Source organism: Acanthopagrus latus, chromosome 4 (assembly GCF_904848185.1).
Source record: "Acanthopagrus latus isolate v.2019 chromosome 4, fAcaLat1.1, whole genome shotgun sequence".
Classification (NCBI taxonomy): Eukaryota; Metazoa; Chordata; class Actinopteri; order Spariformes; family Sparidae; genus Acanthopagrus; species Acanthopagrus latus.
Genome location: NC_051042.1, coordinates 34,058,510 through 34,085,486, shown reverse-complemented (window position 1 = coordinate 34,085,486; position 26,977 = coordinate 34,058,510). Strand labels below are relative to the sequence as shown.

The 26,977-nt window shown below is 41.8% G+C and overlaps 1 protein-coding gene across 14 annotated transcripts in view; it reads right to left on the bottom strand.

Moving 5' to 3' along the window:
• Positions 1-1,094: 1,094 nt before the first annotated feature.
• ppfia1 (PTPRF interacting protein alpha 1) overlaps positions 1,095-26,977 on the bottom strand; it is a 41,703-nt gene continuing 15,820 nt past the window's right edge. Inside the window, exons 3-33 of one of the 14 annotated variants that reach the window (XM_037095993.1) lie at positions 26,287-26,388; positions 25,463-25,627; positions 25,267-25,341; positions 23,279-23,380; positions 22,111-22,344; positions 21,773-21,919; positions 20,975-21,109; positions 18,807-18,890; positions 18,552-18,683; positions 18,198-18,260; positions 17,985-18,064; positions 17,746-17,896; positions 17,334-17,339; positions 16,907-17,130; positions 16,300-16,531; positions 14,336-14,365; positions 13,007-13,131; positions 12,032-12,204; positions 11,823-11,916; positions 11,369-11,380; positions 9,293-9,374; positions 8,967-9,167; positions 8,611-8,673; positions 6,856-6,882; positions 5,257-5,432; positions 4,967-5,064; positions 4,680-4,855; positions 3,546-3,614; positions 3,272-3,440; positions 2,986-3,050; positions 1,095-2,741 (exon numbers count right to left, since the gene is read on the bottom strand). In XM_037095993.1, coding sequence (XP_036951888.1) covers positions 2,995-3,050; positions 3,272-3,440; positions 3,546-3,614; positions 4,680-4,855; positions 4,967-5,064; positions 5,257-5,432; positions 6,856-6,882; positions 8,611-8,673; positions 8,967-9,167; positions 9,293-9,374; positions 11,369-11,380; positions 11,823-11,916; positions 12,032-12,204; positions 13,007-13,131; positions 14,336-14,365; positions 16,300-16,531; positions 16,907-17,130; positions 17,334-17,339; positions 17,746-17,896; positions 17,985-18,064; positions 18,198-18,260; positions 18,552-18,683; positions 18,807-18,890; positions 20,975-21,109; positions 21,773-21,919; positions 22,111-22,344; positions 23,279-23,380; positions 25,267-25,341; positions 25,463-25,627; positions 26,287-26,388 — 3,483 coding nt within the window. In that variant the 3' untranslated portion in view covers positions 1,095-2,741; positions 2,986-2,994. Of the gene's footprint in view, positions 2,764-2,985; positions 3,051-3,271; positions 3,441-3,545; positions 3,615-4,679; positions 4,856-4,966; positions 5,065-5,256; positions 5,433-6,855; positions 6,883-8,610; positions 8,674-8,966; positions 9,168-9,292; positions 9,375-11,368; positions 11,381-11,822; positions 11,917-12,031; positions 12,205-13,006; positions 13,132-14,335; positions 14,366-16,299; positions 16,532-16,906; positions 17,131-17,333; positions 17,340-17,745; positions 17,897-17,984; positions 18,065-18,197; positions 18,261-18,551; positions 18,684-18,806; positions 18,891-20,974; positions 21,110-21,772; positions 21,920-22,110; positions 22,345-23,278; positions 23,381-25,266; positions 25,342-25,462; positions 25,628-26,286; positions 26,389-26,977 lie in introns of all 14 variants that reach the window. The other 13 variants (XM_037095991.1, XM_037095995.1, XM_037095990.1 and 10 more) reach the window with 13 other exon arrangements.

The window sequence follows — 26,977 nt, the reverse complement described above, 5'->3', positions numbered from 1 at the left end:
TACTGTGAGTTCATGGGCCAAACACAACGCAGTCATAACTCATAAAACATAATTGTTTTGCATTTTTAATTAGTACAAATGTTTCCAGCGCATATAATTTAATATTTTTAAATTGTGTTTTCACTGATAAAAGTTACTGAGGGGGACAAATCTTTTTTTCCAGACCACCTGTGACAACATCATTAATCCTTCCTGATAAAACTAAAATATTGTGCTCAGCATGTTTTGGGTTTTTTTTGTAAAAACAGTTTTTTTCCGTCTGCTCTGAATTTGTCAGGAAGAAGAAATGAATGAGTTGTATTTCAATGTGTGAATTATGTCACTAATTACACTAAGTTTTAATAATATACATATATATATAAAAAAGATCATTTTAAGAAAATTCAGAATTTGTGTCAGGCCAGTGAACACTCACTCAGCTTTTTCATTTTATATTCGTAATCAATTAAGTAGAAATAATTCTTCTTTCTGACATGAAAACAGACAAAATTCATTAAATCATTATGTTTTAAGATAATAACACTGAAAATGCCCCACAAGGGGAGCACTTCATGTAAGAACTGTAACTTTCTAATCTTTTGTTTAAAATAGATCCTTTGTTCAGCTGACCGACTCTGCACCACCTAAACATCATCTAGTTAAAGTAACAAATAACAAGAAATAATCTGAAATATAAAAACAATGCCTCAGTTTTCCTCTAAAGTGAGATTCAAAGTACATTGATTCTTTTCTTTGTCCACAGAACTTCTGGGAGGTTACAGCACATTAAATAAAATATATCTTGACCTTTGGATGGTGCTGACTCATCACTGCAGCACTGCCTAAAACTGAAGTGGGAAATGGAAAGTTTCTGCAGGGGATACTGAGATCTGTGAGTAACGTCTTTTAAGTGTCCTTGTGAGTCATTTGAGTTCATCATCCTGGTGGAATTCAGAGAATTCTCCTTCATCTCCTGACCAGCGGTGACCTGAAGAAATAATCCCTGAGGACGACAATTACTGTCACATTTCAGAAATGCACATGACAAGAATATGACCAACACAACATCTTCACTCATCAAACCAAAGACAGAACCAGGAAATGGAGACACATTGTTGAATGAAAAGCTTTAGTCTGTTTGTTTTTTTTTTTCTGCAGTGGAAAATAAGTTTCAGTATTTTATTGAAAGTAAGCAATAAATAATATTGTGATAAAAATAGTTTATAAGTACTCAGACTGTACATCATTGTTACAAGATCAGAAGATTCAATGGGAGGAGCAGGAATAAAACAACAGCAACATGATTTGTGCATGAATGACTAAATCACAAACAGAAAAAGAAGCGTTTCTACTTTAATCTTCAGCTACGTGCAGGGCGAAAGAAAACTCTTCGGTTCCTTCTCATTCGTTAACGGTGGAACCTGTGTTGGGAGCGTAGACGGGACAAACTCAGACGTGAGGAGCGTTGCTACATTCATAGGAGTAGACTATGAAAGAGTAACTGACGAAACACAACGTGGATGAGTAACAATAAATAAGAACAGACGATAGAGAGGAGTTAAGAAACAATAAGGCTTGATATGAAATCTTCGTACAAAGTGTTTTTAAAAAAGGTCTGTGGGGGGATCGCACCGCCTTGAGGGGTATCGAGTCACAGCGGGGATCGACTGAGGCCTCAGTGAAGTTGGTCCATCGAAGGAGTTTCCACACGTTCGACTCGTCTGTATGATTCAAGTCCTCCTGTACAGGTGAGCCTGTGCGTGTTCCTCCAGAGGTGAGGGAGGTTCGTTTTCGTTAAAGGGAGTCGAGCTGTTGGGTGTGGTCGGGTGGGGATACGTGGAGAAGTTTCTGCATGCAAGGTCAACAAGAGAGAACCTCGAATTCCGTTTTCACTTGCATCCGAAAGAAGCCCTCTGTTATGTTTTCGCTACGGTTATATGGCTTTAATTCTTAAAATTCAAGAGTTTCATTTTGGTTTCGCAGATATGAAAGAAAAAGAAGAGAAAATAGAGAGAAAAGGAAAATATACTGTGTGTTTCACATGATATGTGTCGTCACCATCACCTGGCTTGCCAGCAGTTATTTTAACGGTGGTGGATGACTCACAGTGTTGAGCAGTTTGTGAAACAGTCTGACAACTCCAGCAATTTGTCTGATATTCACACATCCGCTGACCTAAGAGCTGCATTTACACAAAATCACAGGTAATAAGCTACAAAAATTACAACAGTTAAAAAGGGCAAAGGATATGAATTAAGTTATACCACATATCAAAGTCACTTAAGCATAAATTCAATGATTAGAATTCAAATCAAAGAGAAGAGGAAAAAAAACATACATCTGGTCAATAGAATCAGGATTATAAAAAAGATTAGATAAAATGTCTGTTGGTAGAAATATACAAACTCCAGACAGCTGAAACATTCAGTTACATACATCTGAGAGCTGAGCTTAATACGGGCACAGTGGAGAAATGTTTCTTTTTAAAAAAGAAGGTTGATTAAGGGGATAGAGGCAAAAGGGATTACATAGAAATTCTAAAATCAATTAAAATGTCCCATTGGTTTACATAAATATAATAACAAATGCTGATAAATCTAGAAAGTTTCCTCTAGGGATACTGAGATCGGTGAGTAAGGTCTCTCTCTGTGATGACGACACAAAACAAAAAACATCTTTTTAGTGTCTTTGCAAGTCATTTCAATTCATCATCCGGGTCTTGAATGCAGGGAACTCCCCTTCATCCTCTGACCAGCGGTTACCTATAGAAATAATGAGGATAAACTGAGAAGGGGAAGAGAGAGATGAGCGGGCACGAGAGGGGAAGCAGGACAGAAGAGGAAGAAGAGGAAGAAGAAGAAGAAGAGGAGAGGCGTAGGTCGTGCGTTATTAAAGCCGAAAAAACAAGACAGCTGCTTTCTGCCTGGAGAGAGAGACGAGCAGAGCGCAGTCTGCTAACAGCCGAACTGAATGCTCTGAAGTTACAGGTGATGTGTGTGATCTTACCGTTGTGTGTTAACAAGAGTAGGTCCTGACTGTGGCAGTGTCCAGCCTCTGTATAGACTGACTTCCTGTGTTTCCATGTTGGTAGAATCACATGCAGAGACGTGCCATTAGTCACAGCAGAATAAACAAGCAGCAAAGCCATTCAAGAAGAATTAAGAGTTCACGAGGAGTCTGGGCTCTTTAGGACCCGTCGGAGGAGTATTACTGGAGTAAGTAGCAGCAACGACAGAGATATTTCACACACACATACACCAACACATTCACGTGCACGCATTCCTCAGCTTACCCTCCATCGGGCTCCTCTTTGGCTGCGTGGAGGGAGAAGACGCGCTGCCGCTGTTCACTCGGAAGTTGGCAGGCAGGGTGTCTGATGCACCCAACGACATCCCCCTCATGTCTTTGGGCCTGAACTTCTTCCTCCATGAGGGAGCCCGGCGGAAGTTCTTATCGTCATCCTGAAGGAGGAGGAGGAGGGTGGACAGGAAGTTGGTTTCACATGTAATTTCTCGGTCAGCTGTGTGTTAGTTAGTCAGTTAGTGTGTGATGTGTGTGTTTGTCACCTCTTCCATTCTCCTGTCTGTGCCAATAGCCAGCAGACTGTTGTATTCACGCTCAAGTGTCGCTCTGGCCTAGAAAGAAAGAAGAAAAAGCCCGGAGTGTTACTGAATTCTAACCTCTTCACATCAGACAACCACAGAACCTCTTCGACTTCCAACGGACACGTCGGCCAATCACACAATCTTTCTTCGATGGCAACACTTTTCTAACACCACTGTCATCTCCCATCACGTCCCGTCTTTCCTGCTGACATTACATCATCGTCGTGAGATCTTGAGCAGCTACTCTGATTGCACTGTAATTGTTTCTCCACAGTGAATTAAGGATATCACTTTTAATTGCCGCGGTAGTGACGGCAGAGAGTTCACATCCTAACCTCCAGATTCCACTGGGCACATCTTTGTTACCTGCTGTGTGTGTGACATCGTTTTATTTTGATCTCAACGCAACTTCATATCCCACTGGGATTTCAGAAGCAAAGTGTCTGATTTTGCAGAACTGCTCGTTGTAGTTTTGGGTCTTTTCTGATGTTTTTAAGAAATATAGATATGTATGTACTTTTTATAGATTGAAGTAGTGAGGTTTGTTTTGGTTCAACAGTGTCTTTTGAAATGAATATTATCAACAGGGTGTTTTCATTTAAACAGCATCCCTCTCTCAGCCTCAGAGAGATTTGTACTCTAATTAATCTAAAAGCCTCATTTGGAGAATGATCAGGTCAGAAAACAGCAAAACTGTGGAACCTCGAGATGAGGCTGTATGAAAGCTATGTTAGCTACCTGCTGGCTAACCTGTATGAAATCACTGGATCTCACTTCAAGAGTGTGTTCTCTCTCTCTGGCACCAACCAGCACACAGAGATTATTTGTTTTTTGTAGGTATGTAGATATTTGTTTAGACTGAAGTAAATGCACACATACTCGAGCCATCATCTTATTGGTTTACCCTCTTATGGACATAATGCACAAACACAGATATGAGAATTGTTCACACACGGAAGGAATCATCGAACGTCATTTTCGCTTACTTTTGTCACTTTTTTCTGTTTCTCCCTTCACACATGGCCTTCAGCTTGCATCTCAGATGATGTTAAAAAGCGCAGTAAGGTGGTGAACCAGCTGATGAGCTGAGTGTACCTGTGTGTTTTGTGTGGGGATCTGCAGCAGCAGGGCGAGAGCGTTGTGGTCGAAGGTTTCGTCGAGGGCCATCAGCGCTCCGTGGACACCGCTCTCATAAAGGTTGCTACTGTACTCTTTCAGCCCGATGGCCTGAACCCAGCTGATCACACGCTCGTTACTCCACACCAACACTTCTGAAATGACACAAGTCCAGCACGAGTTTAAAATACAGAGGTGGATGCTCTTGTGTTACTGAATCTGCACAATTTATATTTTTGTTCACAAATCCACAAGATGTTTGTTACCTTGAAGCTCCATCTGAGACTCTTCCCGTCTCCTCTCCAGCTCCATCCTGTCATAGTTGAGCCGCCTCAGACACATAACTCCACACTGAAAACTGTTCCTGTTGCACACACACACACACACACACACACACACACACACACACACACACACACACACAAAGACAGTTGTTTAACTGGATCCCCATTCATCTCTTATCGATGCACATTAGTTCCTACCAATGAAACACGACAGCCCCATCTTATGTCTAAACGTATAAAACTACAGTTATACTTGGATCGTCTTGTTTTACCTGTGGAAGCTATCCACCATCTTGAGTTGTCCTCTGAGGTCCTTCTTGGTGAGGTGGTCAAGCATGCGGGCGTCCACCAGGGACTCCATGAAGTAGGAGCGGTACTGCGGTAAACCCAGACTGGGCAGCCACTCGTTACCGATCCACTCGTGGTTCATGTCTCCATACGCGAGAGTCTACAGTCAGAGAGGAGACGGCTCAGTCAGTATTTGTGGGAGAAAGCTGAAAATATGGATATTGTACTACATTTTTTTCTTACAGGCGCTTGAAATGTTTGTTTTGTGATAAATACAATTAAACTTCTTAGTAACTTTAACCTCACATCAGCCTTCCACACTGACATGGGGAGGTTTTATAAAGGCGGACAAACTCTAAATATTATGACTCTATAATGTTTATATAAACAATTAATATAATCTAGATGGAGTTCTATCATCAACTATTAAGGAAACATAAATATTACAGTAAATATAAAACTTCTACATGAGTATTCTGTCTGGTACCAGTGCTTTATTAGAATTATAATAAATCTTATTCACCCAGAATCATTTATGAATCACTGAAAGGGTTCAAGAACAATGATATTAATCTTAATTTAACAGTTGACTGATCAGATACAATTTAATGTTCTAGTGAGAGTAAAATGTGAGTTAACTTTATGTTTATTTGATTAATCTAAATGATCAGGAAAGCCTTCAGTGTGAGCTACATATATGTGAGTGTGTTCCAACACGATCTGGGGTTCTGACACAAGAAACCAGACTCGCTGCTCAGAAACCACAAAAGACAAAACCTGTGACGATGAAGTCACCACAGGTTTCCTTCTGAAAAGTTCATCCCTGCACTTCCGCTGCACAACCACTAGATGAAACCACTGAGTCGCTTCTGAAAAGTCAAAACAACGGTGGTGTGAATTTGGCATCACAATAGTTTATCATAATAAAAGGCAAAGAAAACAGAATTATTGTTAAAAAATAATTCATGTTCTGTGTTGGCAGCATGTCATTCTATGTTGTTTTATAAAAACACAGCCTCTTTTCTTGTTTTTAACTTGTCTGTGTCCAACTTTATAGACAGTCTGAAGCAGTGGATCTTCAGCCTGCAATTTTTCAGATTCATCAGATTGTAAAGTGAAGTAAAATTTATTTTAGAGGGTTTAAACAACAGTGGAAAGTCTTAAATTCATCATTTATGCAACTCGTTTCCATTATTAACCTGTCAGTCCTGTACTTCCTGTACTGGCTGTGTGTTAAACAGTATAAAACCTCTTGTTCTGTGGTTGTTTCCTGCAGCTGGATGGTAAATATGTTCTTACTGCTGACAAACACACCCACAGTTTTTTGCATTTAGTAACATTTTTTAAGTAGTTCTGCTGTATAAATGAACCAAACTAAATGGGTAAAACTGCACCATTTGAATGGATCATTCCAGACATGCTTGTTGTGAACGCACCCTCAGTGAAAAGTGATTGGAATTAAACATGAAGGGAAAACTGTGACATCTCCTCTATGAGATAAAAAGAATAAACACAGACTAAAAGATAGTAGAATCTGGAAGGTGAGCAAAGGTGAGTTTTTTTGGGGGGGAACGTGTGCAAACCTGGGCCCAGCTGCCCTCGTCATCCTCCTGGTGTTAGCATGGTTAGAGTGAGCATGGTGAGAAGAACAGAAAGGCGAGGGGTTAGTGAGGCAGCAGTGCCGGGTTAGAGCAGCTTCATGTGGAAAATATCATTCAAACTAAAATAACAAGACAGACAAATTAAAGGAAAGGCGTCAAACAGGAAATAAAAATGTTGACGGAACAAAGAAAACTGTCGGAGTGAGCGACAAATTAAAATCCTCTATTATGGGTTTTTATTTTGATTATGTATTTATATTCATCCATGTCAATATATTTGTTTTATACAACATTTTCTGATAATCAATTTAGTAACTCTAAAGGTTAAAGGAGTGTCTGTTTTTTATGTAAACTTGGTGAATTTAACACCAGACAAACATTCATTTAAAATACTAACATTGTAATAAAGCAGCCGTGGTCCCACTGCACGGTACAGCTCGGCTCACCCAACACGTACTTTGTTTTATTTTGCCGTCTACAGCTGCTGGTTCCCCCTCAGTGTAGGTGGGATTCTTGGCTGATTGTCTTAGCAGCACCAGGTGCAACTTCATCGCATCACAAAACCCAGAAACAATGGCGGATATCCTTTCTTCCCGAGATCCTTTCATTAGCAACTGACCAGAGTAACATTTGAACCACAGTGTGGTTTAGTAGGCGGCCATTTTTAAAATCTGTGTCAAGTGAATAAAACTGGAATTACCAGTCAGGTCTCTGTTCCAGAGCTTTGGCACTGAATAATGGCCTGAGCTTCTTTCTTACATAATGATGCCCCAGTGAAGCTGACCTGTGACATCGTAGATGTAAAATGTCATATCGCCAAAAACGTGCATTGCGAGTTTACAGTGACCTTAAATTTTAATCAGTTCAGTCAAAGTGAACTTTTGTGCCAAATTGCACGAAATTCCCACAATGCATTCTTGAGATACTATCTACAAATTTTGTCAATGCGAAAACTGCCCAACGAACAGTGTAGTGAAGTCGTACCATGCAGTGGAACGAGGCACTTGTTTGAACGCAGTGTCAATAATAATAAAAATAATAAATACAACCGATTTGAAAGCTGGAAGCTACACAAACAAATAAAATTATAAATGTAACACAGATTCTTAATTTTCTAGTTTCATGTAAAATCATATTGCCCACTCCTTATAAATTGCAGTGTTACAGTAACAGTTTATTAAAACATAAATCAAAATGAATAAATTAAAAAGGGTTAACGGTGACAGCTGGAGGGAGTCTTTCATGCATATTCTTTAGAGTTCTTCTTGTTCTCACTGACTCAAACATTTATTCAAATTTAAAAACACAGAAACTGCAATAAAGTTAGCAGCAGGTTTTTCTATAAGCAACTATAAATCACCAAGACAAACACACATACAAACACTAAAAACTAACTAATATTAAAGCAGGAACACACACACACACACACACACACACACACACACACACACACACACACACACACAGTCTATAAGGTCTAGAAGGAGACAACAAAACTACTAACGGCAACAAGAAGGAAAGAAAAACACAAACTACAAGACAGAATAAGATCTTGTTCCAAGTTGCCTGCGAGAGTCCATGCAGCCGGATTAATAATGGACTGATAAACCACACTGACGTGACAAATAATAAGCATGCAATGAGGTCTGGTGGCTGTGAAGGCAACTTGGAACGAGCCTCGAGAGTCACCACAGAGGCGAGAAGCCACCAGCATCCAGCCAATCAGGGTAGACTAACCGTGGGAGGTGTGGCTGCCAAAGTTTCCATTTCCTCATGTGTCACCCAAACATTTCCTGTAGTCTGATGATGTGACACCCAAGTGTCACACAAGTGAGAGTAGTGAGAGAAGTGTGTGAAGAGGGAAGAGCGATGAAGGACGGAAAGAGAGCAGGATGAAGAGAAGGTCAAGAAAGTTGGTTTATTTATTGTTAGAAGAATTCAGCTGAAATCAAAATGAGTTTGATCCCGTCATTAGTGCAGGTTAAAGTAGTTAAAATGTCAAAGCAATTAAGTGCCATGCCCAATCAGATGTCAGGAATGTGTAGACAGAGAGCTCATAGGGAGGGAGTCTCAAACAGCTCCGGCACAGTTACCGTTCTCGAGGTCGGCGGGGCAGATGGGCTGGTCAGAGACATGATCTCCTGGATGGCCAGGCGAAGCTTCAGACGATGCAGCGGGTTGCTGATACCGATCTCCCTCTGGATCTCAGTGTCTGACAGCGCTGACATGATGGCTCCACTCTTCACGTTGGCACGGCAGGCAGCCACGTACCAGGCTGGCATGCCCACCCACAGCTGGCCAGAGGGGGGCAGGTCATAGACATTAGTGGACCTGGATAAATGCTTACAGACATGTCACTGGTTTAAATGGTTTTCAGATCACGTGTGTGTGTGTGTGTATGTGTGTGTGTGTGCCGTACCTCCAGCCAAACCACAACAGTCGGTCCATCCCACTGGGCAAATGGCAGGCCCTGCCTGCGAGCCTCCTCCAGTAATTCATGCCTGACACACAAAATACATATTAAAGCACATATGCAATAAAAGTTCTCTGGCCCAAACACACAAACACACACACTTACACTTTCACAGCCACTAGGGGTTCACGATTTAGATTCTAAATTGAAATTCGTTCAAAATGGAATTATAATTTTGATCATCAAATTCAAATTTTCCTCTAGACCAGGGGTGTCAAACTGATCCAGTAAAGGGCCATGTGGCTGCAGGTTCACCTACTACTACTGTCTGAGGGGTAGAAAGACAACACAGCTAGCTTAGCGTTAGCTTGCAGCTGGACTTCCAGACACAACTGACCGGTAAAAGAGGAAACCCTGACAGCGCTGAAGATGTTGTGTTAATTTTCTTTATCAGAGATCCTTTGGTGATTTGATAAGGAAGAGGGTTTACTCAGGACAGCTTTGAGAAACTGAACATACTCAATTTATATCTTTTGGTGAATGTGAATCACTGAAGGCTGTTTTTTTTTTACTCTGGAATCTGTATTTTGGGTAAATATTATCTGTTTTGGTGTCTTTTTGCAGACCAGGGTTAAAGTCATGCTGATCCAGTCTTCATCTGGTTTGAAAGAGGGTCAATTCTGTACAGATCTCAGAAACTGAACTCAGTAAAACAAACAAAATTCCTGTCTTTGTTTGAACATGTAAATGACAGTCGTCAGGGTATAAAACCAATGATCTGTTGATCTTTACAAATCCAGATGCAAAAATACAACTTTGGATAAGCCATCAGTGCTGAAAAAAATAAATAAATAAAAACAAAAGTTTATGCCGAACATCCAATCTAATTGTGGTATTTGGAGAATCGTGACACCCCTAATAGCTCCACATCAATCCAGCCCAAATCCACAGAGCCCGTCATAAACTCCCATTATGCAATCTATCCAATTCACCTTTGGAACACACACATACACAAACCCAAAGACATCAACCAACATGCACACTCCAAACAGAGAGCAGGAGTTTGAGAGAAAACAAAGAAACTGAAAACCAGAAAGACTCAAACAGAGACATGCTCATCTGGAAAACCTTCACATCAAACCCTGGCCTTTAAAGTCCAGAAGAGTAAAAGCATCCTCAGTATTTTTCAAGCCTCGGCCGTCCAGGTTTGACCAGATGGCTTTTTAGTTAAGCCTCTGAGCAGGTTACAGCCGCCAGGGCTTCAGGATTGAAGACCTGACTATTAGTCAGTAGAGTTTTCTCCCAGAACCAATGCTTTGAGAGTCCACTTAGGAAGCAACTTTAGTATGGATGCATTCCTCTACAACTGTAGGGGTCATAACATGCATAGAGGGAAATATTCAAAGCAGGAAAACCTTCTAAACTCTGTACATCCATCTCATGCACATTCTCAGTTTGTAATGAACATTTAGCAGAAAATCGCTGCAAGTTTCTGGAAAGTTTGGAAGGTAGTGTCTGATTTAAGTTGTCTCAAAGTTCATCCAGTTAATGGGTCTCAACTGCTGTTATAAAATAAAGAAAGCAGTGGTGTTTGGCCACTAGATGGGGCTGTGGGCCACACATCACTGATGCAGAATAAGCCCATCCTCTGTTTGGCAAACCTGCCACTATAAAGAGACTTCAAATATATTCTAATGCTTCATAAAAAAAGAACCTTCACTTAAATTCTGGTATTTACAGCAACACAGTGACTGTGTTGAAGTATATCATCAAAGAAAACTCACAAAATGTCACTATTTGGATAAATTCTTCCATTAACTATCTTTTGTGTAGCTGTGGTGCATAACGTCATGCTCCAATAGGAAAACTGCGAGAGGAAAATGTGCCACTCACTAAATATCAGCACACACACATTCCTGTTAGTTAAGCTGTGTGGAAAGCAGGGTAAAGAGCAGCACGGAAAAACCATCAGACATTCGGAGGGACAGTTGTTCGGGGTCCTCAGAGTTACTGGTGAGGTCAACATGAAGCCAAGTGTGGGAAGAAGATAAGGCAAAGCAAAAGCAACGTGAACCAACTTACCCGGTCTTTGGACTACACATGGAATGAGAAGGGGATGATAAAAAAAAAAAGAAAAGGGACGTTGGCAAAAACAATAAAGAGAAAGAATGAACCGATGCCAATTTAAGAGCTACATGGAAGCAAAGCAACATTTATGGTGTTTGAAATATGTTTGCAATTAAATGAGAATGAAGGAAAGAAAACATAAAGGAGATGTGGGAGGTGACTGCAATGGAAACGGCTGGGTGGGGAATGGAAGGAGGATGAGCTGACTGGAGGGAGCGTGGGTCGGATGGCGGGGGTGAGCGTGTGAGCCAGCCCTGGACTGCAGCAGGAGTGCCAAGGACTTTTAATTTATTAACACATCAGACATCCTGTGTAGTTGGCATATCTCATCATCTTTACAAAAAAATGTCTCAGTCTACAAAACAATGTGGAAACAGCAGAGGGTGGGAAGATGTTGGAGGACACTTACTTCTTCTGCAGCTTCCTGTTCTTCTCTGCAGGGCCGCCCAGGGTCCCCATTCCTAAACCATCTTTAGGAGAGCTCTCTGCCTCAGGAGTGCCAGCTAGGAACATATACAAACACCTTGTTCAGCAGTCTGACAGGGCCAGGAACACAGCAATACTGGCAGCGTGCATTACATTTACATAAACAAGTGCTGCAGTGTAATAAAAACTGACCTTGACTGGGGGAGTCCTTGCCAGGAATGCTGGGTCGGCCCTTCTCCTTCTTCCCAAAGAGACGTCCGATGGAAGACTTGATGCTCTTCTTCTTGGCTGCTTTGTTGAGGGAGTCCTGGCTGCTGTTACTGCTGCTGGGGTTACTGCCCTGGCCGTCCTGCAGGCCCGCCAGACTATCGATCCAAAGGGTGATAAAATGGACAGAGAATAAAAACATGAATGACAGCCCCCAGGAAGAGTGCCAGGCTTTGAAAGCAATTTAACATCTTCCCCTGTTCGACCTTTTAACCCAAGTGCTGGGACTGGATTGGTGGTAGTGCTGGTTCATTGTTGGTTGTCATTGTTCAGTCACTGCATCTCCAATTTCCCAGCACTGCCTGGAACAACTATGGCGGACCACATCGACTCTAAAGTTTTGCTCCTGGCTTTGCATGCCTACAGACCTCAGACCACCACTGCTACAATCTGGCATCTATGATGAAAATCTTTTGTTTATTCTCCAATGGATTAGGCAAAAGATGCTACACTTGCTTTGGCTTTTAAAAATGGCGCTATAAGCAGCTTTAGCTGGTCCTTGGTCATGATAACCTGGTTCCAGTGGCTCTGACCCAGAGCCTGAACTGTCTTAGTTGAAAACAGGGATAATATTGGCCAAACCTTGTATTTACGTCCTGCAGTGAACTGGACTCAAAACATTTTTTCCTATAAGCTTATATTATAATAGGAGCAACTGACAAAAATAAAGAAAATAAAAATTGAATGTCACAAAATGATTAGATTTTGATCCATGTGGTCCAATAACATTAGGAAAGCCTGCTGACTATACTCTGCTATTTTGGCTTCATGCACCAGCAGTTTTAATAGAAACTAAGACGGCTCTGCCTCTGATGCTGGATCAAGATTGTTCTCTGATCAGATCCATCCAGAAAAGGAGAAAGACGACGATAAAGGAAAATTAACAGGTACAGGTCTTACCCTCGGATGTCTCTGATGTCCTCGTGGCTTGCTGCATGCCCTGCCTCCCTGCTCAGACGCATGGAGCGTGGAGTAGTTGGGGGGGACGTCTCACATCGGATCGTGGCCTTGTCATCCTGAGCAGACTGCATAACAGCAGGAGGGTTACATGTTAATGAGGTGGATTACTCCTGATTTGACTCGGTACAGACCCTTTATCACGAGGATATCTTATCAATAGGATATAGTGCACAATTAATAAGGAACTGTCTACCAGGAATACAAACTGCAGCTGCACTGTTGTTTTTGCTATTGACCAAAACACACAGACACACTGTTCTGCAAAACTAGAAGAATTAATCAACACAGAATTTCTGCAAGCAAAGAAGCAAACATCGTAGCAAAGCAAAAGTATTAGTTATAAAGTGCAAAGAATCAGGACTGACCAGGAAAAGACATGTTAACCAGGTTACATGTCTAAGCAATAAAACTTTAGACCTTGTTTGTTTGGTATAGAGCTGATTTTGACTTCTCTTCCTGTTTTGGAACGAATGCAACAGACAACAATAATTTGTGAAATTCCGGAAAACAAATTAAAGGATCAAAACTGTAAGCAGGTGACTAACTGGTCGTACTGCTTTAACTTGTTGGGCGAGACAACCTCACTGTTTTGAAATGTCAGTCATTCAACTCTGAGCAATGAATACACAATTACTTCCTTAGTAATATGTTGAGTTTTTTTACCGTCATAAAAATATATTTCTGCGGACCGTGAGGAAGACTTGCTTTGTATCCCCCTCAAAATAATGTATCCTATCAAGTAACAATTATTTTCAGTATCTATAAATCAGCTAAATATTTTATGGATTCACTGATAATAATTCAGTCTATCAACTGTCAGAAAACAGCAACAAATGATTAATGTTTGTTTTGTGGTTCCAGAAGTTCAAAACCCAGAGATTTTCAATTTGCTGAGATGTGAGGCTAAAAAGCTGCAAATCTTTACATTTTAGTGGTTAACGTAGCAAACGTGTTGCTTATTTTTGTTCATTTTCATAAGCCATGAAAATTGTTGGAGCCAATGTTTTTCAATGGCCTGAGCAACAACTCTATCAACAACAGGTTTCAGCTCTGGAATAACAAAACAGTTCCAGAATGACTTCTGTACGACACTGTTTTGGTGGGAAAGCAAAACCCTTCAAAAGACGACAAGAGTCTCTGAAGATCTGACTGCAGCAACTTTGTACGTTCAGTAAAAGAGTGTATTTATTGTGGAATTCACTTGGGGGGTAATATGAGGGTAATATACAGGTAGATGACAGAGCCCAGGAAAGCAGGTCTCTAGTTTACCTTCCTGCGGTGCTTGCGCAGGTCACTAGGCTGAAGCATGGCAAAAAAGGAGAGAGGAGAAAAGCCGTTAATCAGACGAACAACATAGCAGCAGTGGAACCAAGCCATGCACAAACACACACGAGCAGGAAATCAGAACAAGATATACATTTACAATGTACACTGGTACACAGAAACACACACAAAAACAGCGAAGACAAAGAGAAACTGTCTGTTAATTGAGCAGTCAGACGAGCAGTTCTTGGGAAACTTAAGTGTACAGGAGAATCACCGCAAAACAACCACAATGAAGGTTGGGTCGGGATGGCAGGATGGGTGCAGCCTAGCTCGAGGAAACAGATAAAGAAATCAGAGGGAGAAGTGCAGACTTCAGTCGAATCAAAGCCTTGATGAAATCTATCTGAAGAGTTGACTGAAAAAGACGCCAAGCACCAAACAGGTTTCTTCTGATTAACATCAGTGTGCTGAAATCACAGGTGAAGACACTATGAGCTAGTTAGCTTCAGCGTTAACTGGGCTGTATTTGGCCATGGGCAGCCTGACACCTGAATTTATGAAGCAGAGCTGTTCTCGTCATATTTTCCACTGTGCGTCTAAAAAAAAGGGGGGGGGGATTTTTTTCCCTGCTGCATTCCTCACCGGCCTGGCATTAGCAGAGCAAATAAACCACCAGCGTGCCACATTTCTGCAGGAGTTTCTCTTGCCCCCAGGAGGAAAATACCTAATCACTCATTTCCTTTCCTCAACTGACACACAGAGGCCCGGGCAGGGAAGAGATTAGTGAGCTATAAAAGGGAAACAGGAAGAGGAAATTGAGGGGGTGAGCAGCAAATTAATTTAATCGCTCAAAATGCTCCTTTTCTTCGAGGGTCTTCTTTTTCAGGAATCAGGAAGATATTTTGACAAGTTTCACAGATGCTTTGCACACATATGTGATGGTTTATCAGGGCAAGACAGAAAACAGAAGTGCATTAAAGCTGACATTATCTGCCAAACTAGAAGCAGCACTCCTTTCATGTCTGTAATGTTTTACAGACCTACTTCTATAAACTTCATGATCTGTATAAATCCCCCTGTTTCTGCTCTGCAATCGAGCCATTGCATGAGGGTTTCATTTTTTATCCTTAACTTGAATAAATGTTACATTACTTGAAGTAATTGGTGACCTTTGTCTCCCAGAATTCTTGCAGGACTGAACACATGTAAACTCATTAAAAGTTCATACTTAAAATTATAAGATCGCAAATTCCTAAGAGACCAGACTGATGGGTGGCACCAGCTCAGGCGTTAACAGGAAAACAAACTACATTTCCCCACCAGGTGATGGACCGGGCAAAGAAAAATGCTTCAAGAGCGGAAAGAGGCAATTTAAGCTTCCTTGAAAAGTGCACATATAGTAATGTAGAAAGGAGGGAGGGGAATTGCTAGCTGATGCAAAGAGGAACAGAGCGGAGAGAGAGTGGCAGACTGCACCCATCTGCGAAGAAAAGGAGGAGTCATGTGGAGATCTACAGGTACCTGTAAGTATGGTGCATAGCTATAAGCCTGAGGGGGAGGACTGAAGCCAGCTGCACCATAGGGCAGGTAAGTTACAGTCTGCTGGGAGAGGGAGCTCTGGATGATGTAGGGGTCATAGCAATAATGCTATGGGCGGGGGGCAGTTACACATACACATGGTTACATTCTCTCATGCACACACACAAAATATTAGTGCACTAATCACACTGGTGAGAGGTGACAGCTTCCAATACACAAAATCAACATGGAAAGGCAAAAGAGCAAGTTAAAACAGATGGAGGCAGAATGGGCAGTACAGTCTTAGACCTGAACTACAAGAAAATTACAAAACAAAAATATAATTACAAAGGAAACTATAATCCTTACTTATTAGTTACTTAATAATGGAAACCAATACTAGTGCTTTTTAGTGCACTTGTATGATCTGAAAGTAAACCAAGCGTTACCAAGGTCATGACACCCATTCGGTCCAGTTCTCTGTTGGGGCTCCGGGGGATGCGTCTGGGGGTGGAGTGGCCAGAGCCCGGGGGCGAGCCTCCCAACGAGGAGCCCGCACACAGTGATGGAGGGATGGAGCTCATGGAGCGGAAACGTCCTCCCAGGCTATCGCCACTGCCCACCCGGCACTCGATCTCCTCTGCCCGGATGGCTGTGCTCTCCTTCTCCTCCTGGATCATCCTGCAACCATAAAGGAAGAAGATGGTGACGTTAATGTAACACACGACAGTCCCTGATATTTTAAATTAAAGAATTAGAGCTACAACCACTAACCAATTAAATTATTAGTAGTCTTAAATTAGTCTAAATTCTCTGATTGCAGCTTTTAGTGTTTTTTCTATGAAAGTAAACTAAATATCTTCAAGTTGTGGACAAAACAAGAGATTTGAGGATTTCATCTGAACACTTATCAACATTTTTCAACATTGTTTTGCATTTTACAGACCAAACTACTAACTGATCATTTGAAAAAACATTAAAATAGATTACTGGACAATAAAAATAATCAACGGTTGTGGCCTTAAATAGATAAGGTTTTGGTGTAGTTGCTGGTACCTGATTTCATTGTTGATAGCATCCAGCTGCTCCTGCAGCATTAAGGCGAGGGTCTGTGCGTCAGCCTGGCCACCAGGGGACAGCAGGTCCACTGAGCTGAAAATCGTCTCCCGGTCCTCCTCCAGGTCTGAAGCATCCATGTCGCTCTCAAACGCCTGGGCAACATTCGCCAGAACATTGGCCTGCTGCATGCGCTCCCACTCCTGCTCATTCAAAGTCTGCACCTGAATTAAATCAGGGAATGGAGAGGAAATGGAAGAAGGGTATTCAGACAGGGAAGCAGATAAAGAAAGCAGAAAAAGGAAATTGAAAAAAAAAAAAAAAAGTCAAAAAGAGAGACAGAATGAGCAGCAACAGAGAGGCAGGAAGTTAGCATTGAACAATAACACACCACACTGACACAGTTACCTCCAACACACTGACTTACATGTCGCTGATGTCCAAAGCGGAAGCAAACAGAAAGAAATGAAGAAAGAAAATCATCAGAGAGAACTCAAACAGACTGAAACAGGTAAAGGAAGGAAAAATGCACACAGTACAAATAGTGCGTTACGAAGAAGACAACCCAAAAATAAAACAAAATTACTTTTCTAGAAAGGGAGAAAGATCATCTCTGCAGCTTCACAATGCTTCATTTCTCACAGTATGCTGAGACACCTTTCATCTTAATCCGAAAATGAAGCTTCTGTGATTTGGATATCGCGATTTTAATAATAAATTAAGTCACTGGTGCACCTTACTGTCTACACTGAAGTCAGCCTAAATCACAATCACAATTGTTAGAGAAGTGTTGCATGTGAAGAATAAATAAGCCACCAGCAGAGGAGCCGGGAGCTCACCTTGGATGGTTCGTCCCGGAGCGCTGCCATCCGTCCTTTTTGAGGCCGTCTGAGCACAAGAGCGCTGCCATAGTGGTCTGAGTTACTGTCCATCATTGAGGAAGCCGACACTGGATACCTGAAATCTGGAGTGCTGCCCAGCTGAGACCGTCTGGAGAAGATATAAAAATAATCAACAATCAGAAAGACTCTGAGGTCCCAGGTTGAACCTGTCAACTCTTAAATGTTAACTGGCTTACCCGTGTAGTAAGGAGTTGCTTCTGCTCCGGCCCTGCTCGTTCTCTGCCCTCATGGTCTCAATCTGGATCAGCAGTTGCTCCTATAGGAGAGGACATTCACAGACGTAACAGTTATTTGGTGGAGACACAAAGCCACAATTGAGTATCTAAAATGATTAAACAGATTATAAGGAGCCAATATTTAGGGGGAGAATCGGTTAAATGATCCCTCACCTTCTCATGGTGAGACTCCTCGATCAGTTTCTTGGTGTGATCCAGTTCTCTGATCAGGGCATTCTGAAAAGAGGCAGGGAGAAGGTGAAACGCTGGCAAATAAACAGTGACTGAGCTACTTACCATGCACAATGATGTGTCCTCTTTAAGGATGCATAATATGGATTTATTTCAACCACTGATAAAATATCCAATAATTCTGTGTTTTAAAAAGAAGCTTGTTAAGCCCATGAAAGTTAGTTGTTTTTATAATATTGTTATCTCTATTATTTTTAAATTATACTATTTTGGGCCACAGTTGTTTGTCTCGTTGTTAATCCCACTGACTTTTGATCACATTTCTGTATTATTCACCTTGTCCTCCAGAGCAGACATCCTCTCTTTGAGGTGAAGCTGAAGTCTCTCGTTGGACTCTGAAAGGAGCTTGTCCACCGTCTCAGACAGACGCCTGTTGTGCTCCTCGTTCATCTTCTCTCGCTGTCGTGCCTTCATAAACAGAAAAACAACATTACAAAATGTGCGTGTGATGAGACTGATCTGTAGCACTGAAAGCATAAGGAGGAGGCCAGGTGTAGTGACGGCAAATTTCCACTCTCCCATCCTTCTCACCCTGAGCAGTTCCTGGTTCTTCTCCTCCAGCTGGGCCTCCATCTGCCTCAGTCTCTCCTCCACGTTTCCATGACGTTCTTCTGCCTAAAAATGGGTGACAATAATAATACCTTCATCTTCTCTCTACCAAGATATCCAAAGTATCTCAGTCCCAGTGCTAGGATTTGATCTCCCCTAGAGCTGTTTGTAATCCATCCTGGAGAAGGACCTCGCTGAGAAGGGCCTAAACTTGGCTCTGTTTGAGGTTTTGTGTTCAAAGCTCTAGTCCTTCAGAAGGATGGAGTCATCAACATGAAAAGCCTGAGAAGCAAGCATCTCCAGCAACCCACAGCTAGAGGTAAAAAAAAAAAATCATGCAGCAGCAGCACGACCCACAGAAAGAACACAACAAATACAGCAGAGAATAATTCCCTTAATGCAAATCTACCACAGAATCATCACGGTTCTACTGAGGAGTACAGACGTGTTTATGTGGATAATGATTACTGTCTCAAGAATGAACAGAAGATGAATCAGTGTTTAATGACATCTTTTATCAGTGTATTGGCTCTTAATTAAGAGTCAGTAGACTGGTAAACATTTTTCTGTTCTAGTTTTCAGTAGCTCTAAGCTGGCACTTCCTGTTTGTTAGACACCGAACAACTGCATTTTCTGTGTTTAAGTAAAAAGGAGAGGTTCCAGCATGACTGACTTTCTGATCAACACGGCTCACCAGCACATAAAGCAGAAACACACAGAGGCGTACAGGGAAGCTTGTGACATGGAATGATACCGGATTATGATGAAATATAGTCCGATACTGCACTTAACCAGGCACTTGTCATGTTAAAATGTTAACAAGTTAGAGATCTTGGTGTATTTGGAATGTTTCACTATTTCAAGAAACAACAATAATTTTCCCCCCTCAGCTGTTGCAGAATTGCTCCTCACTAATACTTCTATTGGCCTGGTTAAGCTCAGTAGCAGAACACAACTGAGAATGTTCGAGTATCCAGTGGGACGGGTTTAGCTCTGTGAGTAAAGCTGATCTACCTTCTTCTGAGTCTTAGCGCCTTTAGTGCCACACAGAACACACTAAGGGTTTGACAAGGAGGTGGTGCAGGCAGCGTGAAGATCACACAAAAAGAGCATGACAAAGAGACAGAAAGAAGTGAGAAAGAGGAGAAAACAGGGTATACGTTTAATGTGAGCTTTAGCACAATTAAACTGTGGCTGGAGGGACAAAATGAGGACAGACGAGGTAGATTCAGCAACGGAACATGACTTTGATGTCCGTTGTCGTTTCCATTCTCAGGCTTCAAGACAGAACAGGTAGACAAACAGATGACACTGTGTTAGACGAGGAGAAATGTTGCATATGACAGACTTCAGACTGAACGATGGATGATGGAAGAACTGCACTATAAGCTCCTCCAAGACTGGGAGGGTGGAGAAAAGTGTGGATGACTTATGCTGATGTCTTGGAACTGCTTGGAGGCGATATTAAAGAAATACCAAGCACATCTGTCAGTCTGCTGTGTTCTATATGCCAACTATGTGGATTAGGCTCTAGCCAAAATAATTAAAAATACCTTATCAATGGATATCTCTAAGATAAGACTGAAGAGTTAGAGTGGGGTAAATCCTTTCTTCAAATGGAGGACAGAGACATGTGCTTTTCTGATAAACTTCAAAAGACTCAGCTGAGAATAAGAATGAATGTGAACTTAAATATCAGATATGCGCTGTGAGCCAGTTCCTACACTAATAAGGTGCTAAAAATGCCTGCGTAGGTTCAGCAGCATGCGTTGTCCAAAGACAAAGACTCAAAACTATAAATGGAAAAAACATGAGCCAAATCTCTAAAAATAGGCCCCCATGGATATTTGGAGTAACATAAACAATGGCTTCCTCAGCAGCTTCCGCAGGAGCTGCTGGTTGCTGCGATGTAAAGGAACTAAACTAAACAGCCCAGGTGAGTTTACACGTGCTGGTTCCAGTGTGCGCTTAAGTTAGGATCATGATTAGAAGCAACAAAATTTTTGGTTTATTCATTTATATTTTTTTTCACAGTTGCAACCAACTGATACGCTAATGCAAGAGGTCTCCAATTACTAAACATTTTAACATGTTAAGAGAAGTTGAAGCTGGGTTGAGAGGGACACGGGGCGGTGGACAGGTGCTGGTACCTTTGTGAGGGCAGCTACCCTCTGAGCGAGCTCGGCCTCCACCTCAGGCAGAGTCTCGGCCTTGCGGATGGTTTGCTGCAGCTTCTGTTCAGCCAGCTCCAGCTTCTCCTGGAGTTGCCGGTTTCTGTCTTCAGTCTATAACAAACAAACCAAAAGCAAAGAGTCATTGGCGAGCAGGCTGAAGACTCGTCTGTGCTACATCCTGGCCTCAGGGTTTTTGCTTTGAGTTCCACAAGGTGAAGAGAGAGGCAAGAAATAAGACTGCAGGTCAGGGAGGGAGAGAGAGAGAGAGAGAGAGAGAGAGAGAGAAGGAGACAAAGGGAGACAGAGAGAGGGGATGGGTAAGGGTGGGCTGGGCAGGAAGTGAGGAAGAGAGCATTCATAATGACACAAAGACGGACAAAACCCATAAGAAAAGAGGAGAGAGACATCTCCATCTCAGTGAGCACATGTAAAGAAAAAAGCCAGTGTCTTTGAGGCTTCCCATTCAGAGCCTGCTGCGCTGGTCAGCGTGAATACAGCAGAAATTCATTAGTAGGGGTCTGGAAACTGACAAGGGGAACTGCAGGCGATTCCTGCTGGCAGACAACTCTGAGACGAAAACACCAAAATATACACATGACTAATCAAATCTGAAGCAGACTATAACACATAGATACGTGTCGACGTTAGGAGTATGATGATATATTTAATATCTTACATTATGCAGTGACTAGGGAAGGGATTCACTGACAAATCATTGCAGGCTTCAATAACTCGGTGATTGGACAACAGTCACATTAAGAACATGGGACTTACTTGTCTGAAGAGAGAGTCCTTGTTGGCCACTTCATTCTCCAGCTTGTCGTTGAGGTCGTGGACGGAGGTAGCCTCCCGCTGAGCTGCCAGGTAGCGCTTCTCCAAGGTGGTGATCCTCTCCTCCATGTCTTCCTTCTGAGCCATTGACTGCACATACATAGCATTTACATCAGTGTCCACATATGACCGGATAACATAAGCATTGAGAACGGCTGATGGAATGTTTCTCAAATATCCAGGTAATGCTGTAAACATTGTTCTGAAGTATATATGTAAAGGAAAAGACAACATATAAAGGGAAGTGTTACGATGTTGCTGCTCTGCTCACACTAACACACCTCTCTCAGGTCTCTCTGCAGCCGCGTGTTCATGTCTTCAGACTTGATGAGGTCTTTTCGGGCCGTGTCCAGGTCCTCCTCCAGCTCACTGATGCGTGAAACCATAGCAGCCATGCGCTCCTTCATCTGGCCCAGGTCAGCTGTCTGACGGTCAACCACCTCCTGGAGCTCGCCGACCTTCCCGAACACCGGCCCCGACTCGTCCTCCTGACTCAGCGAACCATCCGATGACCGCTGTGGGTGAATTAACATGTTTTAGTAAGCTCACACAAGATGTACAGAACAAGGTGCAAATCCAGCAGTGACAAAATTAACCATATTCAAACATCTTCTCCAGGGAGATGAGGCAACAAGCATACATGTGAGAATGGATCAACACGACAACACTTAAGTCAAATGGAAGAATCAGAAATCAAACGAAGCTTGGAAAGAAACTTCTTCATAGTATATACAGTACGTGAAAACACCTCAGACTTATACAAGCAGTTCAGCAAACAGTGAATCAAAAATTAACCTTCAAAATGTAATGTCTCTTTGTCTGTGCTCGCCACTCTGGTTGTTGATTTTGTGTAAAGACAATTTATTTTAACTGTGCTCATAAAAGACAAAATATCTAGATAAGATTACTTTATAGGTATACGGCTGCACAGAAATAAGTAATCAAGTCACGCTACAACTTCTCTACTGAGAGCAATTCTAGTTCTTCAAGATTTCATCAGCTGAAACGGTCGTTCTAAAACTGCAGTATGTCCCAACTTAGAATGATAAAACTCTGACTTTAATTAATCAGTACTTGAGGAACAGAATGAGCTGTCAGCAGTAACCTGGGCTGTTTCCAGCCAGCCCACCTCTTCCATTCATGTTCATGCATGAATATAGACGACATAGCATAGTACAGTTAATTACTACGTGCCAGGACAGAAATGTTAGATTTTTCTCAATAAATGGAAGGAGGGAAGAGGAAACAGAAAAATACATGCATTATCAACATGCATAGTTCCCGCTTATTCTATGCACATATATATCCTGAGTTTACTTAATGCGGTCAGATTTTATTTCATTGACTAAACAGATGCGAGACACGAGTCACACACAAACAACTGAGGCCTCGTCTCCAGCTTGGACTTCTCACATGTACGATTTAACACATGCTGCTGAGTAACCTCACCTTGCCATTAGTGCTTGGTGTGTTTTCAGAGTTGTGGTTGACCTCACTGGTTCCATCTGCCAGCCCTCTCTTCTGGCTGTGCTGCTCCCTGAGGTAAGCCAACTAGAGAAAAACACCAGTTTGTTAACACCTTCTGCAGTCATTCATCTGATGGTGATAAAACACTAAACAATTATCTGGTTGACCGCGCAGCCAAGAGCACTAAAACTAGTGAGCTTCCTTTTATCATCTGTGATGCCATTTTTTTCCATTTCACTAAAGCAAGTACTCAGTATGAGTGTGTGTGTGTGTGTGTGTGTGTGTGTGTGTGTGTGTGTGTGTGTGTGTGTGTGTTTAAGTTACACAAAGAAGCGCAGCCAGCAGCTCTCAGTGCCCAGAGCCTTGACCACAACTATTCTGGTTGCACACTCACATGAATGAGCCGCAGTATATAATATATTCTGTGCCACATGGTCAAACTGTGAGAAAACAAAACAGCAAAAAGCCGCCTCGCCTTAGGATGTTAGGTTACTAATAAAAGCAAAGAGTGGCAAGTGGTAGATTTTATGTGTTGGTGTGTTTGTTTGTGTGTGTGTGTGTGTGTGTGTGTGAGTGTGTGTGTGTGGTCCCAGGCTGATTCCCGGGAACAAAAGATGAGCGTAGCATGAAGAGCTGTCGCATGAAGCAGAGGAGAAATCTAGGACACTTCCCCAAGATCCTCTGGGCCTTTTGTCAATCTTAATCTCACTCAGCACACAGTGGACTCAAGACTCTCTGTCCATTTGCATGCATGTGTGTGGGAGACGTAAATCTCTCTTTATTAGAATCAGTGTGAACTGAATGTATGACGAATTAATGCAATTAAGTCCAGTTCAGCACCATCAGGAGCTATGCTACATTGATCTTTTGATTAGAAACATTTTAAGAGGCATTCATGCTTTTTGCTAGAATCTACGGGTATAAAGAATCTCTTAATGTAGTAGAATTTGACTAATTTAACTCATTTTTAAAGCGGCATGTCAAACCATCTCTCCATTCTGTTTGTGTCAGCACAGAAAAATCCAAGCAGAACATCATCATCATTTCTATGTCATGCACGCAATTAGTTATGGTCACTGCACTCCACTGACATGTTGTGATAACCGACATACATTTTGGATTACTGTGAAGATATACAACCTAAATTAATTTCCTAAAGGAAAAGTTCACCATAAAATTAAATTCCAGTCATCGTCTCATCCCTCCTGATGATATAAAGTCGAAGTGTTGGTGTCTTCAGGTGAAGTGGCTCCATGTAGCTTGTCTGCTATAAGCCAATTCTGGAGACGTCCCAAGATCCCAAACTAATTTGAAAAGATTATATTTACACCCTTGAAAAGCAGCTGAATTTGTGCACCCACCTTAGATGGGGTGTGTGCTAATGCCTTTAGTCTTTTCAAATCAATTCAGTTAAATCAAACTCCAGCTACTTCAGTTGTCTACGAGACTTCATCTGACTTTCCATCAGCATGGAGGGAGAAGATGATGATGGAATTTTACTTTTTTAGGGGACTTTCGAATCAGTAAATTGGGACACCTGACTTGATGTTTAAATAGAGAATCTACCAATAAACCTCTCAAAAATTATAAAAAGATGGGGACAACTAGTCCTGCCGTGGAGAGCTTCCCAATAAGGCATAAATACTGTTCCTGAAGGTCAACATTTATGAGAGCAGCAGGGACAGAAACTCTATTTCTGCACTCAGATTATCTATGTTCAGTTTGGTATTATACTTAAAACTAAATCCATCACTCCCCAGGTGCACATATACTACACAGGAATAAACAAATGTTAGCATGCTAGGTGATTTGAATAATTACTTTAAGGGAAAGTTTCCAGGAAATACTCCCCTATCACCTTTGCAGAATATGACCTATAATTTGAAATGGTTGTATTGGTATTGAGTTGGAGGCTGTTTTTAAGTAAATTTCTCTTTTAAGTTATTTTGCTTCAAGTTCTGTTTGCTTACTTCTTTGTGTGACATGGTGAGTTGCTCCTCCAATGCGCTGCATCGTTCCAAGGCAACACGAAGTCGCTCTCTCACCTAGAAAACATGTCGACAAATATAAACAAACCTAAACTTCACCCTTCTTTATGTCTCTCCGAAGTCTTTGTACTCATACAGTATACAGACACACCTACTTCAATCACTCCTTTCAACATACCTTCTCATCGAGGGCTTTGTGGTGTTCAAAAAGTGACTTAAGGGCTTTGAGGACCTCCACCTCACTTGAGACTCCTGCTGGAGACTGAGCCTGTCTCTTCACCACCGTCATCCTCAGACTACGCTCATGGCGAGACACCAGGCACTCCAGGTGCTCCAACAGGAGCTGGACACACACAAGACAAAGGAGTTCAGAGGTTAGAAACCTTTCAGAATAAAACTTGCAGATTTGAAGTCACATTTGCAAAAACTATCCTACCACAATAAAACATGATACAAATGTTTTTATACAGCCATCGTAGAGCTTTGGTGAAACTTGAAGAGGTTAGTACTGTCAGATCAGGAATCCAACTTTGAATAGTATTTTTGAATTACTGATCTTGCATGACTGATGCTTTTCACTGACCAATAGCATTATGATTCAGATATCATAAGCAAGAAATGTTTCTATGCAAAGAGCATGCAAAGAGTAAACACGGTAGTGACAAATACCACACACTCTCTGAGTTATGGTGCTGCTGCGTCTCAGCAGCTGGAGTTTGCAGTGAAATTTATTGTCAGCGGTTGAAATATTTTAATGATTGAGCAATTAGCAACGCCCATGACTTCTGACAATGGTTTGGATTATAGGACAGAAGCTGATTAGTCAACCAGTGTCATGACAACCATCTATAACCAAAACAGAAACATGCAGGAATTTGACGAGCACGCAAAAAATGTTCCTAATTAATGGTGGATAGTGGAGCTTGTGTCCTGTGTGAAACTTTGAGACAGTTTGTCACAAACATTGATGGACAACTGTGTGTGTGTGTTTTTGATACGAACCCGTGTGTTGTTTCTCTCAGCCTTCAGCTCTGCGATCTCCTCCTCCTTCTCCAGAAGCTGCTCCCGGCACACATTCACCTCCTTCGTTAGTGCAGCAAACTCCTAGAATAGAAATGTACAAATACAGTATCACGTAACCGCTGCTTACTGAGCTCAGTTTTTTCCTAAGACGCTGTGCTTGGTAAGGTCTAAAACATTTTTGTAACGTAGAGGCAGGGAACTTGCATAGTTACAGTTTAAAACTTCTGGAATGTGAAATCAATGTCAGAACGAGTCTGTCTGAGCTACAAACTACACTTGGCCAACAAAACATGTGAGAAGCGATGGGGGGGCTCCTCCGCTGATATTACCCACATCCTGTATCTCATTAGCTTAACAACACAAATTTCCTAAAATCATGCAGAGTAAAATCACTCAAGAACTAATTATGTAGACCGTAGTGACTGAACTCAGTCCAATCACAGCAGAGTGTAAAACATACAGGACCATGGTTTGATGTTGAAATAGAAAATTACGGGAAGAACATAACATAAAGATGGTGAAACTCCATCAGGGAGACATCTGACAAACATCTTTAACCCAGTCAGAAATATGAAAATACAGCAAAAATAATCCCACTCCCCTTTTAGAACAGACTTGTTCAAATAAACCTCACATCACTCAAAGCTTTCTCAGGTTCTCTTTGAATAAA